Source organism: Stegostoma tigrinum, chromosome 12 (assembly GCF_030684315.1).
Source record: "Stegostoma tigrinum isolate sSteTig4 chromosome 12, sSteTig4.hap1, whole genome shotgun sequence".
Classification (NCBI taxonomy): Eukaryota; Metazoa; Chordata; class Chondrichthyes; order Orectolobiformes; family Stegostomatidae; genus Stegostoma; species Stegostoma tigrinum.
In genome coordinates, this window is record NC_081365.1 from 5,760,303 (window position 1) to 5,778,694 (window position 18,392).

Genomic DNA, 18,392 nt, shown 5'->3' on the forward strand with positions numbered 1-18,392 from the left:
CTGCATTGTACACTTCAGGACCATGTTCTGCAAACCCAGATGTAATTGGAATGGTGTATGTGGGCAGAACAGTTGAGTTGGATGGATGGATCAGAAGGGGATGGAATACATATTTTGCTGGCCTTAGAGTAAGGATGAAAGGCCTGTAAAACTGTCTCTTCTAGTAATTTACAATTCAGGCGCCATGGTGATTGCTGTCATAAAGAACCTGCCTTGTTCTGATAGACATTTGCACATGAGACGTACTGGACTTTAGGGGATTCACCAAGTCTTGAGAGAAACCTACAAGCCAATGTGATGTTGAATTGGTTCTGCACATGTCACCCAGCAGGAAATAGCAACGGCCTCTCCAGTTACTTCACATTCAGTTATTTGCATGGTTTGTGTTCTGCTATCTTCAGCCGGATGAATGTAGACCTTCACCTTCAGAGGTTGAGAAGTTGGAGCTGAAGACAGACATCGCTTTTATCACTGAACTGGAGCTCAACTCTCTTTGGTCTGCAGAGCCATCATCTCTGGATCAGAGTTACTGTCAATACCAGTGTGAGAGAATCACACACACCCAGTTCTGTCCATCCCTCACCATTTCTCAAACAGCTTCAGAAATACATGAAGTGTCAACTCCCTCCACAATCACCCAATCCCATGTTCTCCTGGCTTGCTTCCCACATTGCAAATGTTATACATTTATGTTCATTAAAAAACTGCTCGTTGCATTCTCACTTGCACCAACTCCCATTCACCCGGATCACTACCTGGCCTCCAGTTGTGTTCTGAATTTAAGATTCTCATCCTCAGCTTTGAATTCCCATGCCATGGCCCCAGCCTCTCCCGATCGCTGTACTTTTCCAGCCCCACTGTCCTCTAAGGAACTCTGAGCTCCTCCATCTCTGATCTCTCACTCAATCAGTGGTGACTCTGTCGACATCTGCCTGGGGCCTATGGTTTCCTTCCACTCCACACCTCTTTACCTCTTTTACATCTATCTCTCACTTTAAGACACATGGTATACCCTTCCTTTTGTTTAATTTGTTCAAGGGATGTTGGCTTCACTGGTCAGGCCAGCATTTATTGACCATCCCTAACCTCAATTAAGAATTAACCCCATTACTGTGGGTCTGGAGTCACATGTAGGCCATGTTCATGTAAGGATGACAGTTTCCTTCCCTAAAGGATATTAATGAACAACAGGTGGTTTTACAGCAACTGGCAGTGGTTACACATAGTCCATTGAGACTTTTTTAAAAAAAAACTTTTTATACTAACTTTACTGAATATGATTGAGGGCTGTGTCACCTGAGCTAATGCCTTCTTTCACAGTTTAGCATCAGAATTTTTCTTGAACAAACTGTAAAGTGCCCTGAGGCATTTTACCGAATTGAAGTTGTCATATAAATGCCAGTTGTTGTTGTTATGTGATGAGTTTTGACTAAGAGACAGATAGCCTGTGTGTGAGAAAGAGACAAAGAAAGCTTATGTGTGTGTCTGTGTGTGTCTGTGAGTGTGCGTGTGTGTGTGTGCGTGTCTGTGTGAGAGGCAGAGACCCTGTGTGTGTGTATGTGTGTACATGTGTTTGCGTGTGCGTGTGGGTGTGCGTGCGTGTATGTGTGTGTGTGTGTGTGTGTGTGTGTGTGTGTGCGCGCATGTGTCTGTGCGTGCCTGTGTACGTGTCTGTGTGTGTGAGTGAGCGGGACTGGGATGAAGGCTGTATAGGATATCAAATCAGTGGTATTTTTCAGACATTTCAAAGAGCCAACAGCAGGTGGTACAGTTACAATGCGACTCTGATATAGTTTGAAAGAATGATTTGCTGTCAGCTGGGAGTCTCCATCTTTCCTAGGCTTCGTTCTGTCCAGCATCCCTTTGTTTTTGTCCCTGACACTGGAACCCTCCCCTTTCCAAATGGTGCAGGGAAGCTGGTGGGAGGGGAATGTAATTGTCTGGGATGGGATCAGCGGACATCGCTGCTATATTCTCACCACCACAGGAAGGAAGGTTCACATTGTCCTTCCTGCTTTGCCAACGATGGAGACCCAGAAGTGGTTAATCAATGAGCATTTGAGCAGCTCTTCAAGGCTGCTGTACCTCAACGTCAGACCAAGCACTTTCTGTCTGATTCACCATCTCCGTCCCAGGAAATGACTGCAGCAGAAAGTCCACTGAGTGACCAGCCAAAGGTCTGAGGGCCCTAAGACCCACTGAGCTGCTTGTTACTATGCCTGCCATTCTACTTTTTTCAAAAACTGGAAGAGTCTGCCCTGAGTATTTGAACAGAACCAATTTTTTTTCACAGTAGGATCTAAAAAAATGGTCTGAGGTGAAATAACAAGGGCTTTTTTTAGTTTTTGTTTTAATTTTTTAGTACTTCAGACTAAATGGATCTAAGGGACGGGGAGAAAGCAGGATGAGGGGACTGAGTTAGATGATCAGCCATGATCATATTGAATAGGGGAACAGGCTCAAAAGGCCGAATGGCCTACACTTGCTCCTCTTTTCTTTGTTTCTAATGAACAAATTTGAAATTGAAAGCCAGTCTCTGTGATGGTGAGCACGAAACCAGTGTTCATTCACCATTCATAAAATCATGGTCCACCAATTTGCTTTAAGGAAGGAAACTGCCATCCTTACCTGGTCTGGCCTACATGTGACTCCAGACCCACAGCAATGTCATTGAGTCTTAGCTGCCCGCTGAAATGGCCAAGCAAGACACTCAGCCCAAGGGCAACGAGGAATGGGCAATGAATGCTGGCCTTGCCAGCGATGCCCATATCCTATGTAAAAATAAAGAAAAGAAAATGTAGAATCTTCAGAATAGTCCATTAATTTAGCATTAGAGGGCACAGACAGACAGGGGCAGAAGTAGGCCATTCAGACCCCAAGGCTGCTCCAATGGAATGAAGATTCTCCTCCAGACCATCCCTCAGGTAGCAGGAAATGCTGGTTACCTGTCACTGAGCTGTCCAAGTTATCGATGCTAGAGCCTGGAGTATGAGCAATACCCCGCAGAGGCCTGGCCAGCTCCAAAGCCTCTTCCTCATCCTCATTGTCCTCATCCTCATCCGGGAGGTCCGTCTCAATATCTGAAATTAATGTCCCGGAGATGTAGCCCAGGGGGAGTGCCGGGGCCTGAGGGGGGAGAGAGCTGCCCTGCATTTGCCTGCATTAGGAAAGAACACAAGAAACATTTCTAAGGACCAGCACATTATCTCCACACAGACTCTGACACACCCTCAAACATGGTTTGTGGTATTTCCTGATCAAAACAGAAGTTGCTGGAAAGGCTCAGCTGGTCTACCAGAATCTATGAAGAAAAAAATCAGAGTTAATATTTCAGGTCTGGTGACGCTTCCTCATAGCCTTCCTCCTGTGGTATTTCCTGGCTTTGGTCTAATGATGCCCTCTCATGTTTGGAATTGTCATTTCCCTCAGCTGGAACATTCATCATTTTGACGTCAACCACTTTCTGTGGCAGTGAATTCCGCAGGCTTCCCACTCGCTTGGTGCTGAAATTTCTCTCATCTCATCCCGAAGTGGCCTACTCAATATTCTTACACTGTGACCCCTGGCTCTGGACTCGCTGGTCATCGGGAATATCACCATTGGACATGGGGACGAGATGGCCTCGGGGTATTATCACTGACTCGTTAAGCCAGAGACCTCAGTAGAGTTCTGAGGACCCAGGTTCAAACCTCACATTAGCAGATATAGATTTGAATTCAACAGAAGTCTGGAATGAAGAGTTTAATGATGATTGTGAATTCATGACTGGTTGTTGGGAGGGAAAATCCCTTTGGTTCACTGATGCGCTTTAGGGAAGGGAAATCTGCCATCCTTGTCCAGGTCCACAGCAACGTGGTTGACTTTTAACTGTTTTCTGGGCACTAACTGCTGGTCTAGCCAACTATGCCCTCATCAAAAGAACTTTTTTAAAAATTCTTTGAGCATTTATTCTTTAATCCTGATAGAATTTTATAAGTTCCTATGAGTCCTCCTCACCCTCTTCACCAGCAAAAAAAACTTCATTGAGTATAGATCTAATCAATCCATGAGCATAGTCTGGAATGAGCTCATTGCACAACTAATTTCTCCAGCTATTCCATTGTGATTGGTCAGGCTGGGGAAACGGCATTTGATGGAAAAGAGTCTCTTTCCTTCCCAATTGAATAGTGGCCTGGGGAAATCCGCAGAATGATAATCCCTTCAGATCACCAAGGGTTCTAGCAAAACTCTGCAGGAGTTGACGACCCTGCTGTCTTTGGACCAACCCAGCCGATCTTGGAAAAGGTGTGGACTTTTCTGACTGTCCTGTACAAAGTGAGTGATATTTGGTGGAGAGGCTGGGAGGTGAGCTGGTGGTGTTGGTGGTGAGGAGGGGGTGGGCTGTGGACGATGGCAGGCTGAGTGCTGAGAGGAAGAGCGTTGTAGATGTTCCTGGTTGTCCAGCTCTGCCAGGACCCCACATCATTGCGGGTGTGAACGAGCATTGGGCATTTAGGTTAGGTGGTGCCACTGAAGGGGCACCTGGGTGAATGTGGAGCAGAGTTAGGTGTTGCATCTTGGCAGACAGTAGTAGCCTTGTAAAAACATCCTGTAGAATGCAGCAAAGTGATATCAAGTGGCACTGATCCAAAAGCGAAAACTGTGTCGAAAATAGCCATCACAAAACATTTATATACAACTGCACTCTAAATCATTCAGGTGTAACTTGTACACAGTCAATCCCTGGGTTGCAAACAGGTTCCGTTCTAGAGTCTGTTTGCAAGATGAATGGTTCACAAGTCAGAACACAATGCAGGATAACATAAAGGAACTGTTCTGCAATCCAGCAGTTTCAACTAGTGAAATTCTACTGATGCAACAAGCTCAAAACCTCTTGTATTTCTAACTTTTGCCAATTCTAACCAAAAATCATTGGCATGATATTTTGGCCTGGGTTTTCACTCCTGTGTGAGGCAGCAGACAAGGCCATAGGGCCTGCTACAAGTGTTGTGTTTCAAAGGCCCTATCTCATTTAGAATCATAGAGTTAAAATGTTCATATGTTGTGTCTTTTAAATTACAGCCCTATGTGGCTGTATGAGCATTAGTACGTACATTATTACGAGCATTCATATTCTAACATTTGTAACTCGGGAACCATCTGTAAGTAGCCCATAGATGGTATGAGCTCAGAGGCCCTTTTGTAGGAAAAATCTTGATACCGCGGAAAAGTGAGAGGATATTGTTGTTACAGTGAAAGTTTTGTGGGGCTATCTGCAAAAGGCAGGGCTGACTAGACGCCTCTTGCATCAGCAAGATGGGCCGATTGGCCTCTTTCTGTGTTGTATAATAATACGATCATTGTTTCTCTATGAAGAGCAGGAGTGCACAAAGTAAGTCATTAATGGGCCTCGTGGTTTAAAAAGCTCACTTGACAGACACAGGCCATTGAATAGTGACAACATTGGTTCTCGTTCACAAGCAGTAATTTGGTTTTCAGGTTTCTGCTAATAAAATTTAATCTGTGCAAACAAAAGGTTACAGTGTGCAAAAAAATAAATAATTGCAGGCAATGTAATGCTAGGTAATCAGAATTACCAACTTAATGGGCTGCATTAGTGAATTAAAGCCTGTAAAACTGAGATCACAGTCTTAGATAACCACACTCTAGTAAGCTCAATTAAACTTCCATGTGCTGTGCTCATCATTTTAAGTTAGTCAATATTCTGGTTTAGAGAAGAGTTGGGGAATTGGTGTCATGGGCCAGTATTTATCTGTTAGCATAAACTCTGACACAGCGTAGTTGGCCTGAACGGCCTTTGTTGGATATATTGTGTTGAAGAATCTGCAGTTTGTGCACACCCAATGCAGGAATGAGAATTGGAGCCAGTGTATCCATTCAAATGGTTTGTGCTGCAATATGCACATTAATGCAATTTGAAGAAACTATCTTTTATCATAAACTGAAGTCACCTTCAGTCTCTGTGTTTTAAAAACAATGTACACTGTTTTTAAAAGTTCAGCTTATGTTTTCAGCCATTCGGTTTAAAATTTTATTATTGATGTAAAGGACAATTTCATGGCACAGATGGACAGCAAATATTAGCTGAACATGATAGCAAACAGAAGGCAATTATTCTGTAGGACTGACAACACTAAACCTGAGAGAATTGTAAACTCGAGGAGGACAGTTTGGAACTCCAGAAGGACACTGACACGTTGGTGGAGTGGGTGGGTAGGAGGCAGCTGAGTCTAATGCAGTAAAGTGTGCGGTAATGCACTCTAATCAGAAGGACATTGAGAGACAATATAAAAGAGGGGTTACAATTCTGAAGGGGATGCAGGAGCAGAGGGAGCTGGGTGTAAAAACTGAAAGAATTGTGGATCCTGGAAATCAGAAACAAAAACCAAAATTTCTGGGAAAGCTCAGCAGGTCTGACAGCATCTGTGGAGGGAAATCAGAGTTAACGTTTCGGGTCCAAAGACTCTTCCTTGGAAATGGGTGTATGTGTGCACAGATCATTGAAGATAGTGAGATGGTTAGAGAGAACACCTAATAAAACACAAACAAAAACAAAGTTGCTGGAAAAGCTCAGCAAGTCTGGCAGCATCTGTGAAGGAAAGAAAAACAAAGTTATTGTTTTGGGTTCTGAGGAAGGGTCACCGGACCCGAAACGTTAACTCTGTTTTCTCCTTCACGGATGCTGCCAGGCCTGCTGAGTTTTTCCAGCAAATTTGTTTTTGTTCCTGATTTACAGCATCCGCAGGTTTTGTTTCGGTTTTTACCTAATTAAACTCACAGTCTTCTCAGTTTTATTAAGAGGTGCATAGAGTACAAGAGTAAGGAGGCTGATGTTAAACCGTACAGGGCGCTTGTTAGACCTTGTGTACAGCTGAGGGGGCCACATTACAGGAAAGATGTGAATGCACTGGAGAGAGTGTGTAGAAGTGATTGACAAGAATGGTTCAAGGAATGAGAAATTTACAGTTCTGATGATAGATGGAAGAAGTTGGGAGCGTTCTATTTGGAGGGACGGAGGCTAAGAGGAGATCTGATAGAGGTTTTCAAGATGATGAGTGGGCTGGATGGAATAGATTGGGAGAAGCTGTTCCCATTCATAAAAGGAACAAGAATGAGATGGTGTTAAAATTGTTTCAGGGATAGTAAGAACTGCAGATGCTGGAGAATCTGGGATAACAAGGTGCAGAGCTGGATGAACACGGCAGGCCAAGCAGCATCAGAGGAGCAGGAAAGCTGATGTTTCAGGCCTAGACCCTTCTTCAGAAAACCTTTTTCTGAAGAAGTGTCTAGGCCTGAAATGTCAGCCTTCCTGCTCCTCTGATGCTGCTTGGCCTGCCGTGTTCATCCAGGTCTGTAGCTTTTTATCCAAGAATGAGATGGCGCTGATTTAAAGTGAAATGCAAGCGAAGTAAGGGTGACGTGAGAGAAAGCTTTTTCTCACCCAGGAAGTAGTTTGGGTGTGGAACGCATTGCCTCGAAATGTGGTAGAAGCATTCCAGAGGGGCATTGGATGGTTGTTTGGATAGAAATAGTGTGTCCTCCAGAACACTGCGAGCTCACCATGCTTGTCGTGAGATGTCGAAGTGGTAGGCCCTGCTGATCTCATCGAGATGGGCCTGTAGCATTGGCTGCATCTCCTCACGGGGCGAAGGGGTGAGGGTGGCCGTCGACTGCTGGCCAAAGGAAATGGCAGGCGAGGAGGTGATCCCACGGACTGGGGGCGTTGGCACACGGTCTTCCTCTTCCTCCAGCTCATCCTCCATGCCCTGGTGCAGGTAGCTCTTCACAGGTGGCGGAGGGCACCATCCGTCACTGTCATAGCTAAGGGTGGGGGGCCAGAGGAACACAGCAATTAGTTACTACCACTGCAACAACAACAACTTGCATTATGTGGCAGTCAAAATCTACGCCCTTCCTCCCAAAACATCTCACAGGAGAGTCAGCAAGCACAGGTTGATATAGGCATGATCAGATATGAGGACCGGCAACTGAAAGCTTGGCCGAAGTAGAAGTATCTGAAAGGCTTTGCAAGACCACAAGAAATAACAGCAGGAACACACTATTCACCCCACTGAGCTTGCTATAACATCCATTATGATCACTGGATAATCTTGAGTTTAAACACTTTTCCTTCCCTTTTAGCCCCACGCATGTCCTCAAGCGAGGTCAACAATCACAATCTTAACTGCACTCAGCATCAGAGCAGTCACAACCCTCTAGGGAGTGTGGAGAATTCCAAAGATTTACAACTCTCTGAGTGAAATAACTTTCCTCGTTCCTGTCCTAAGTGATTGGCTCCTTGTCTGGAGGCTGTGTCCCTGCGTTTTCATTCCCCTGATCAACAAAAACTATCTTCTGTCCTCTCAAACCCATTGTGTCTACCAATGTAATTGCCTCTTGTTTGTGTAAACTGCTGAGAATGTCCGCCCAATCTTCTCAGCATCTTATCATAGACACAGGGAACAGTTTGATGAAAGTGCACTGCAATGCCAACAAGGCAAGACACCTATCTGCGATTTTTTTTCTAAAATCTTTTTTCAAGGAATTGGGACTTCTGTTCACCCAAACATTAGTCAGGCTCCATTTAGACTCTGACTTTCCCAAGAACAACATAGAGATCTAGAAAATAGGAACAGGAGGAGGCCATTCTGCCCTTCACACCCGCTCCACCAATCAGTATCAGCATGATTGATCATTCAACTCAGTCCTGTGTTCCCACTTTCTCCCCTGTACCTTCTGATCCCTTTAGCCCTAAGAAGTGTATCTAACTCCTTCTTGAAAACATTCAATGCTTTGGCCTCAACTGCTTTCTGTAGCAGAGAATTCCACAGGCTTAATACCCACTGGGTAAAGATATTTCTCCTCATCTCAGTCCTAAATAGCCTACCCTGTATCCTTAGACTGTGACCCTTTAACTCAGGCAAAACCGTCCAAAATGTAACACTGCGCACTTGCCTACGCTGAAATTAATTTCACCCATTCTGAGGGCATGATATGATCTTCCAAGAAATTGGTCTTTGTTTCAGATTTACAGCATCTGCTGTTACCTGTTTTTGATTTAACACTTTTGGTGTCATTGAACAATCTCCAGTGAAGTAATTACAATGTATAAACTGCGGGAAAATCCTAATTTATTAAAACTGTGGGCACTGCTGAGATGGTGTTGTAGCAGGATAGAGTGTAATTGCAGCATTATCAGAATGAATCAAGGCAATAACCCCATCTCACACATCCCAAATATTAAATAGCCTTTTGTCAGTGATCTGCTCCATTCATAGCTGCCAAAGTTCAGCTCAAATTCACTTTGGATAATTGATTCACTGAAAGTTAAAATCAACAGATTCTAAGTGTTTTTGTTTAATTATTAAACTATCTCTTCTCATTATGAAGCAGGAGAACTTTCGAGACCCTCAAGCTGTGATCTTTTAGATGCTTAGCACAGCAAATTCCTTTAATAGGAAGGCATATCATAAAAACTGACAGCACAGAAAGAGGCCATTGGTCCTTCATGTATGGGCCAGCTTTTGGCAGTTGACTGTTCTCTCTCCCTTTGATTTTTCCCTAGGTAATAACAATGGAGCAAGAATCACTTCAATAGCACCTACCTACCCCACAACCATGATCTCCTAGGTGCATAAATGCAGTTGTTAAACTACAGGAGCATAATTAGGCCATTCAGCCCATCATGTCTGATCTGTCATTTGATCATAGCTGATTGTTTCTCAACCCCATTCTCCTGCTTTCCCCCATAACACTTGATCCTTTTACTAATCAAGAGCCTATCTATCTCTGTCTCAAATAAACTCAATGAGCTGGTGTCTACAGCCCTCTGCAGCAATGAGTTCCACAGATTCACTTCCCAACGGCTGCAGAAATTCCTCTTCATCTCAGTTCTGGAGTCATCCCTTCGCCTGAAGGCTGTGCCCTCGGGTCCTAGTCTTTTCCTACTGTAGGAACATTTTCTCCATGTCCACTCTATCCAGGCCTCTCAGTATTCTGTAAGCTTCAGTTGGATCCCTTTCATCCCTCTAAACTCGATCGAGTACAGACCCAGGGTCCTAAAACGCTCCTTGCATGACAATGTTCCCCTCCAAGCCACTCACCATCCTGACTTTGAAATATATCACTGTCACTGGGTCAAAATCTTTGAACTGCTTGCTCAGCCAGTTATGGGTCTACATACAGCACATTGTTCACAGTGAATGGGAAGGGAGTTCAATATCAGCTTGCCCAGGGCATTAAGGAATGGTCATTAAATTCTATCCGTGCCAGAAATGCCACATGTCATAATCAAATTCTTAAAAAGTGCATAATCAAGAGCTCTTGAAAGACACAAAGATACCTGTCTCTACCACCCTTTCAGGCAGTAAGTTCCAGATCCCAACCGTCCTCAATTCCCTCTCAATGCTCTCCAAATTGCTTCAGCTTTATGTCCCCGAGTTACTGACGGCTTTGCTATGGGAAATAAGTTGTTCCTATCTGCTCTGTCAAGATATTTTTAAGATGTGGAGGTGCCAGTGTTGGACTGGGGCGGACAAGGTCAGAAACCACACCATACCAGGTCATAGTAAAACAGGTTTATTTGAAATCACAAGCTTTTGGAGCCTTGCTCCTTCTTCAGGTATTGGTGAGAGAGGTAACATCACACATTTAATTTATAAGTAAAAAGTCAAAGGGTCACACCACTGATGAGGATGTATTAAACAAACCTACACTGTTAAATCTTTAATCAGTTAAGGTTTTAATTGATTAATATGTATCTATAAACCCCCAAATTCCTTTCAAATCGCTGCCCTGAGAGAACTAAAGGTTTCATCAGTATACAGAAAATGGGAAAGTTTAGGTCAGGTAATGCGTGTTAGGTGTGAGGCCTTGCTTAGAATCTGTTTGTGTTTTGGTTTGTAGTCAGACTGGTTTTATTTCTAAAGTAGGGATTAATAAAATGTCACATACACTAACTGTCTATAAATTGTGCACTTTCTGAACAAAATAGAATGTATCTGCAAATACAAGTTGACCCCCTAGATCTGCACGTGCATGTGAGAGAGGATATTGTTAGATATTTTCTAATCAACCTGGTCAATGATGTTATTAGATATCTCTAGAGAAGGTTGGACATGAACCCAGGTCTCCTGGCCCAGAGGTAGGACACTATCACTGCATCACAAGAACTCTTCCTCATAATTTAATACATCTCAATTAACCTCCCCTTATTCCGCTCTAAGGAAAATAAGTCCAGCCTATTCAGTGTATCCTCTTAAAATTTTCCTTTCCTGGTGATAGTATATCAACCTCTGCACTTTCTCCAATGTGATTGCATCTTCCTGTGATGCAGTTCCCAGAAATGGGTGCAATTTCCCCCATTGTTCTCACTATTATTTCATACATTGCTGTACATTATCCCCCCTCCTACATTACAATAATTATGGTGGTAAAGATCTATAAAGTAATCCTGCTTACTCCTGATTCCTGTGCAGAACTTTCATCTGCTATTCTGGAGAAGGGTCATTGGACTGAAAATCTTAACGGTTTCTCTTTGCACGGATATTGCCAGACCTGCTGAATTTCTCCAGCGTTCTCTGTTTTTTCTTAATTTCTAGGAATGTTTTCTTATACATTTATACAGATCGATGATCTCTGTCAGTGCAAGCCTGGTTGGAACAGAGAATCATGCGTTCTGTCCATTATTTAGACCCTTTCTCTCAACCTCCAGTTTGACCAAGGTTAATGCTGTATCTTGCTGGATGTGAGAGATAATGACTACACAGTGATGACAACAGGGTATATAGGAAATGATTAGAATGTTATGCTGATTAGATGAGATGACAGAGTGTAAGAAGGCACCTGGGCAGTATAAGGCTTAACATCAAACAGTGGAGCTGAATGGTCCATTTCTATGCTGTAATTTCTATTCAAGTTCAGTATGGTTGAGAAAAGGCACATTGTGTCAAGGTTTTACATCTCAACTCATCAGGAGAGCTTTCAAGAATACTACTTCAAGGGGGAAAGCAACATTTACACTCTGAGAGAACAATGCTGATTATGTAGCAGTTGGACTCTGATTGGTAGAGGTGTTCCCACGCAGAATGCACCTGTGAATGGTGATTGACAGTTAAGTGCCAGGCACATAGGCTCCCGCTGGTGTTGCACTGAGAAATGAACTCATGAGTGGCTGCTACTTACTTTATCAAATTGAAACAGTGTATGCATATGTTTTTTTCCATTTGCAAAGAGCAGCGTCCTATATATTAATGTGTGTATCTTCCCATACACACATATTTTCCCCACTGTCAATCTGACTAACAATCCTAAATGTCTCCATCAGCACTAATAGGTGCATTCTCCATGGCAATGTCTCTACCAATCAGAGTCCACTTGACAACTAATCAGCCCTCACTTTTCATGAAGTATAAATGGTGGTTTTCCCCTTAACTTGGTATTCTAGTGAAGTGGCCCGATGAAAAGATGTTGCAAGACAAAAACCTTTGACAATATGTGTGTTTTTCAGAAATACCCAACTTCTCTACTAACCAAATGACTATTTTAGTGAATGACAGGATTGACTGCTTATCTCCCTCCTCAACATAACCCTAAAAGATCCAAAAGAAACTGAGAAATGACACAAAAGGCAACGAGGAATACCAGTCAAATCAGGCACAGAAAGCAAAATAAAAAGAAAGGAAAGTTAAATTAAGGAGATGAAAAAAAAGAGTTAGAGAAAAGACTAGTAACAGTAACATTCTCAGGTGTCCCCAGTTTGACACATCTTTGAAAACAAGCTGCATGTTTGAGACACAGAACAAAGAACAATACAGCACAGGAACAGGCCCTTCGGCCCTCCAACTCTGCCCCAACACATTTAGCCCTTCCTTATTAAAACTGTCTTCATTTACAGGATCAGTATCCTTCTACTCCCTTCCTATTCACGTATTTTTCGTGGTGTTCCTTGAATGCTGCTATTGAGTCTGCTTCCACCACCTCCACTGGCAGTGTGTTCCAGGCACTCACCACCCTTTGTGTAAAAAGCCTGCCTCACACAACTCTTTTGAACTTCCTCTCTCGCATCTTGAGCCTGTTTCCCCTTGTAATTGACCTCTCCACCCTGGGAAAAATCTTCATACCTTCCACTCTGTCCATGCCATTCACAATCTTATAAACTTCTATCAGGTTGCCGCTCAACTCCTGCATTCCAGTGAAAACAAACGCAATCTATCCAAACTTTTTCATAGCTAAAATCCCCCAGACCAGGCAACATCCTGGTAAACCTTTTCTGTGCCCTCTCCAAAGCATCCATATCCTTCTGGTAGTGTGATAACCAGATCTGGATGGAATATTCCAAGTGTGGCCTAACTGAAGTTCTATAAAGCTGCAGCATAACTTGTCTATCCTTATAAGCAATGCCCCTTCCAATGAAGGAAAGCACGCTCTCGGCTTCTTTTACTGCCTTATACACCTGCACTATCACTTACAGTGATCTGAGGACCAACACACCCAGATCCCTCTGCACATCAATACTCCTTCAGGTTCTGCCATTCACTGTACACAGTTTCAGTTGTTCCCTTTCTGGGTCACAGTGGCTTTGTAGGAATCGAGATCTCCTCAATGAAAGTGTCCTTATACTGTTAAGTACCAGCCCTAACTTCCTATAAGTTTCTTCATGAAATTGAACTGTACAAATGCATCAAGCTTTATGAACAGTTTTGGGGGTGATCAAAGGTGAGCTGGGCCGTTTGTCAAGCTAAAGAGCAGGAGTGTAAATTGTGCAATGATTTGTGACAGCTCACAACATGTATTGTCCCTCTCCCTACCAGAAATGGCTGGTTTAATTTACACACTCTATGTGCTATCAAACCTCAGTGATATTTTCCCAGGCAACTCTGGTTTCTTCAGCACAGATTATTCTATGAAAGTCATCTTCGTGTTGATGAGGATAAAAACAGAGAAGAAGAGAGGAGACACAGATGGCAGTCATTTACCCCAGGTTTCTAACTGCAGGGTTGGGAAAGTTATCTATGTAATTTCGAGGAACAATTGGAATCCCTGTGTGATCCAACAAAATGATTTCACTCACATCAGTGGGAAATATCAAAGTCTCTAATTTGCTTAATTACAAAAAAAGGAAGGATTTGCAATCCCCTGCCTGGGGTCATTAGTTTGTTTGCTGTTTTCTTTTTAAGAAGGAGGAAAGAATGGGGCAATGAGTTAATGATATTCAATCACTCAGTTCTTGGTCTCGTTACGGAGAAGTTGATGACAGGGACTTTGGAAAGGGTAAACAGTGAAGATTTGAGATGGGAAATGTGCCCAGTTCTGCAGGCACAATCTGCCAATCCCACTAATTGCATTAGCCCCAGTAACATGTGGAGTTGCCAGGGCAACTAATATAATTCTTCATGGTTGCATAAAGATCACACTACTCTAGAGAGACTTGCAGCAATATACACCAAACTGCTGGTGGAACTGATCAAGGTAAATCACCTCCAAACTTCTCCATCAGATTCTGTACAACTCCAGTGTTAGTTCATTTATTCATTGAGCAGACACAGTACCAACTCACACAAGCCAATGGAACACTGCTCTGCTGAGATCAGGATGTGGCTACTGCTGTTCTCAATTTCCGAAACTCTTTGTTAACTCTGTAAAATTTGTAAGATTCATCTCATCCATTCTCATCTAGTCAGGTTCTAGTGTGGGTTAGATATAAACAAAGAGTAATACTCTGCCTGCACTGTCCCATCACTGAGGATAGGTACAGAACTATTAGAAGCAGAGTTAAGCCTCCTCTACTCTTTCAAACTGAAGCTGTATCTACACTTAAAAGCTGAAAGTAAAGCCCCCTTGACACTGTACTCATTACACACTCCTAGGACAGCAACAACATAGAATTACACACAGAGTAAAGCTCTCTCTACACTGTCCCCATCAAAACACTCCCAGGACAGGGACAGCACAGGGTTAGATATGGAGTAAAGCTTCCTCTACACTGTCCCCATCAAACACTCCCAGGACAGGGACAGCACGGGGTTAGATACAGAGTAAAGCTCCCTCTACACTGCCCCATCAAACACTCCCAGGACAGGGACAGTACGGGGTTAGATACGGAGTAAAGCTCCCTCTACACTGTCCCCATCAAACACTCCCAGGACAGGGACAGTACGGGGTTAGATACGGAGTAAAGCTGCCTCTACACTGTCCCCATCAAACACTCCCAGGACAGGTTACTTATAAAATTATCTTTGTGTTGCCCTTTGGAACACAGTTTGGCTGAGGGGGATGGACACAGGGATCTTTCATGGCAGTTGAAAAATTGTTGACCTTACCAAGGAGTGAGCAAATTGTATAAATGTTCCAGGCAAACATCTGACAGTGTGGCTCATAGGCAGTAGTGTACTGCAAGTGTCAATTCGGATGTTAAGGTCGACCCATTGAGTTAAGTTTCAGTTCAGTTACCAGCTGAACCTGACAACGCCTTACCACGGTTACTTGTTATTGCTCAGCAGAACAACTAAGGACACAGCTGGTACACGAGAGCCCCTTCAGATCACAGCTCCTCAGTGGGTAATTTGGTGAATTTTCACTGAATTCAGTCAAAGCAAAAAGGATGTTTATTTGTAAGGGGAAGGAGCCTTCAGTTCACACAGCATGAGGCACTTACTCCGACAACAGTTGCCAGAGCCAATTCCACTTTGTGTAGCAAAAGCAGCTGGGAGACATCGCTGAAATGAACATAAACACGACCTCCTATGACCCTCTGAGCTTCTATCTCGGCCAATATTTATCTATCAACAAAAACGTTCAATGAATCTTGTTGTGATCAGATTGCTTTTGGTGGGAGCTTGCTGTGCTCAATGTGGCTGCCACGCTTCCTATGGTACAATGGGAACTCCACTTCACTAGGTATTTCTTTGGTTGCAAAGTCCTCCTGGGACAGCCTGGGGATCGTGAAGGTTCCATACAAATGCAAGGTGCTCATTTTTTTCTACATTCTAAATTAGGTGACAAAAGGTAAAAAGATTCTGTAATTTTTCAAATATAACCACCGTCAAAATGGAACACAGAAAGGTGGGAAACGATTCTTGAGTTGTCTGGACCCCTGGTCACCCCACTACCCCAGTCTAGAAGAGGTGTATTTTAATATAGACTCCGTTCCTCAGGTATAATGTATTATTCAAGGATTGGATTACAGAGTTCATTCACCCACACTTCTGATAGGTCTTGATGGGAACAAGTCACAAAAGCTTGGCTTTTGGCCCTTGCCCTCGCAAACAAAAATAACTGGAAATACTTAGCACCTGTGGGGAGACAGGCAGAGTTGCAGCTTTAAACCAAAGGACTCTTCACACCTGAAAGGAGGTAGATGGATTTTAAAATGATGGACAGGGATAGAATGAAGGACAGGGATAGAATGAAGGACAGGACAGATTACAGTGCAGGGCATGTTTGAGGGGCTGAATGGCTTACTCCTGCTCCTGTGTTTCTAAGTAACAAAGATGCCATGGAATCAAAGGCAAGGGAGATGATGGCCTAATAGTATTAATTGGTGGACTATTAATTCAGAGACAGAAGTAAAGTTTTGCGGACTTGTGTTCAAACCCTGCCATGGCAGATGGTAGAATTTGAATCTACAAAAAATCTAGTGATAGAAGTCTCATGGGGGCCATGAATCCATCGTTGATCATTGGAAAAACCAATCTGGCTCACTATTGTCCTTCAGGGAAGGAAATCTGCCTTCCTTACCTGGTCTGTGCAATTGACAATGGACAATAATGTGATACCCACATCCCGTGAATGAATTAAAAAAAGGTCATGTTTGAGGTAAAGAAACAAAACATTGGTGCAGAGTAAGTGTTAATCGCAGAATAAATGAACAATAATATCTGAAAGCAAAAGTGTGACAACAAGACTGAAACATGGCAGAGAGAATAAAGGATCACAACGCAGGACAATGTTCATGGTTTGCTGTTGTTGAATTTGATGTTGAATCTTAGAAAGGTGACGAGAGAAATAGCTTGGAGCAGATCAGGACCTCAATGATACATGGCCCAACTGTCAGCAATGTGATGTGTGATTCCAAAGCACTGCGAATGAAGAAGGAGTGGTATAGATAGTCTTACCCATTTTCGTGGTGGTCCATGATGTAGTGATCCAGTTCTGTACCAGGGAGGGGCTGTACTGGTGGAGGGGGCAGTGGCACATTGGACCAGTTGGAGCTTGCGTTCTTATGGGGTTTGATGCTGCTTTTATTTTTCTTCTTCTTCCCACCTTTGCCACCTGCAACGTGTCACGAGAAATGATGTCACTCTCCAGTGAACTAATACAGTCAGGAAATGTGTTCCCATCTAAGGCTGCCCTTCAGGTGGACTCACTAATCTGGTTACAAAAGAGATACAGTACAGGGCACTCGGTATATCACACAAGCTGACTCCACCCTCCACTCCATCCAAACCATCAATACATCCTTCCTTTCCTTGTTCCCTTCTGTCCTTATCTAGTTTATCATTCAATACACAAATTCACTATTCAGTTTGGGAGAGTGAGTTTCCATATTCTCCTCTCTTCTTGGGTAGTAAAAAACACATTTGTTCTGAATTCCTGATTGAATTTACCAGTGTCTGTCGTGTATTAATGGTCCCTGGTCACTGTGCTACAAGTGAAATTATCTCCTCCAGTTGCCCTGTCAAAAGCTTTTCATAATATGAAATGTGTTTACTGCTTTATGGGACATGGTCGTTCCTGGCCAGGCCAGAGCATATTGTCTAACCCTAATTGTCCTGACAAGGCAGTGGTGAGCTATCTTCCTGAACTGCAGTCCTCAGAGTACATCAAGTGAAGCTGTTAGGAAGGAGTTCAAAGATTTTACCCCAGTGAAACTTATGGAATGATGATATATTTCTAAGTCAGGATGGCGATTGGGCTTAGAGGGCAATTTACAGGAAGGGGCTCTTGACCTAGATGGTAGTAGAGGTGGTTTTAGAAGATGCTGTCTAAGGATCTTTGGTGGGTTTCTGCAGTTCATCTTGTAGATAGTAAACACTGCTGATACTGAGTGTCAGTGCTGGAGGGAGTGAATGCTTGGGATGTGGTGACAATCAAGCGGCTGCTTTGTCCTGGATGGTGTCAACTTTCATTGTCTTGTTGGGGCTGCACTCATCCAGGCAACTAGAGAGTATTCCATCAGACTCCTGACTTGTACCTTGTAGATGATGGGCAGGCTTTGAGGAGTTAGGAGCTGATTGGCTTGCTGCAGGATTTCTAGCCTCTGGCCTGCTCTTGTAGCCTCTGTGTTTACTGTATATACTTGATTAAAAGTCAATCTCATGTAAAAGATCACCCCATATTTTTGGCCAAAAAATCTGGCATTTTCTAATATCTCATTTAAAAGTCAACTCGAG

At 43.3% G+C, this 18,392-nt stretch overlaps 1 protein-coding gene across 50 annotated transcripts in view; it reads right to left on the bottom strand.

Moving 5' to 3' along the window:
• The window catches only part of robo2 (roundabout, axon guidance receptor, homolog 2 (Drosophila)), a 1,006,048-nt gene that overhangs the window by 36,315 nt on the left and 951,341 nt on the right, over positions 1-18,392 (bottom strand). For all 50 annotated transcript variants that reach the window (XM_059650119.1, XM_059650114.1, XM_048540457.2 and 47 more), the window contains 3 exons: positions 17,115-17,271; positions 7,561-7,821; positions 2,946-3,157 (listed from right to left, as the gene is read on the bottom strand). In XM_059650119.1, the coding sequence (XP_059506102.1) occupies positions 2,946-3,157; positions 7,561-7,821; positions 17,115-17,271 (630 nt within the window). The remainder of the gene's footprint in view (positions 1-2,945; positions 3,158-7,560; positions 7,822-17,114; positions 17,272-18,392) is intronic.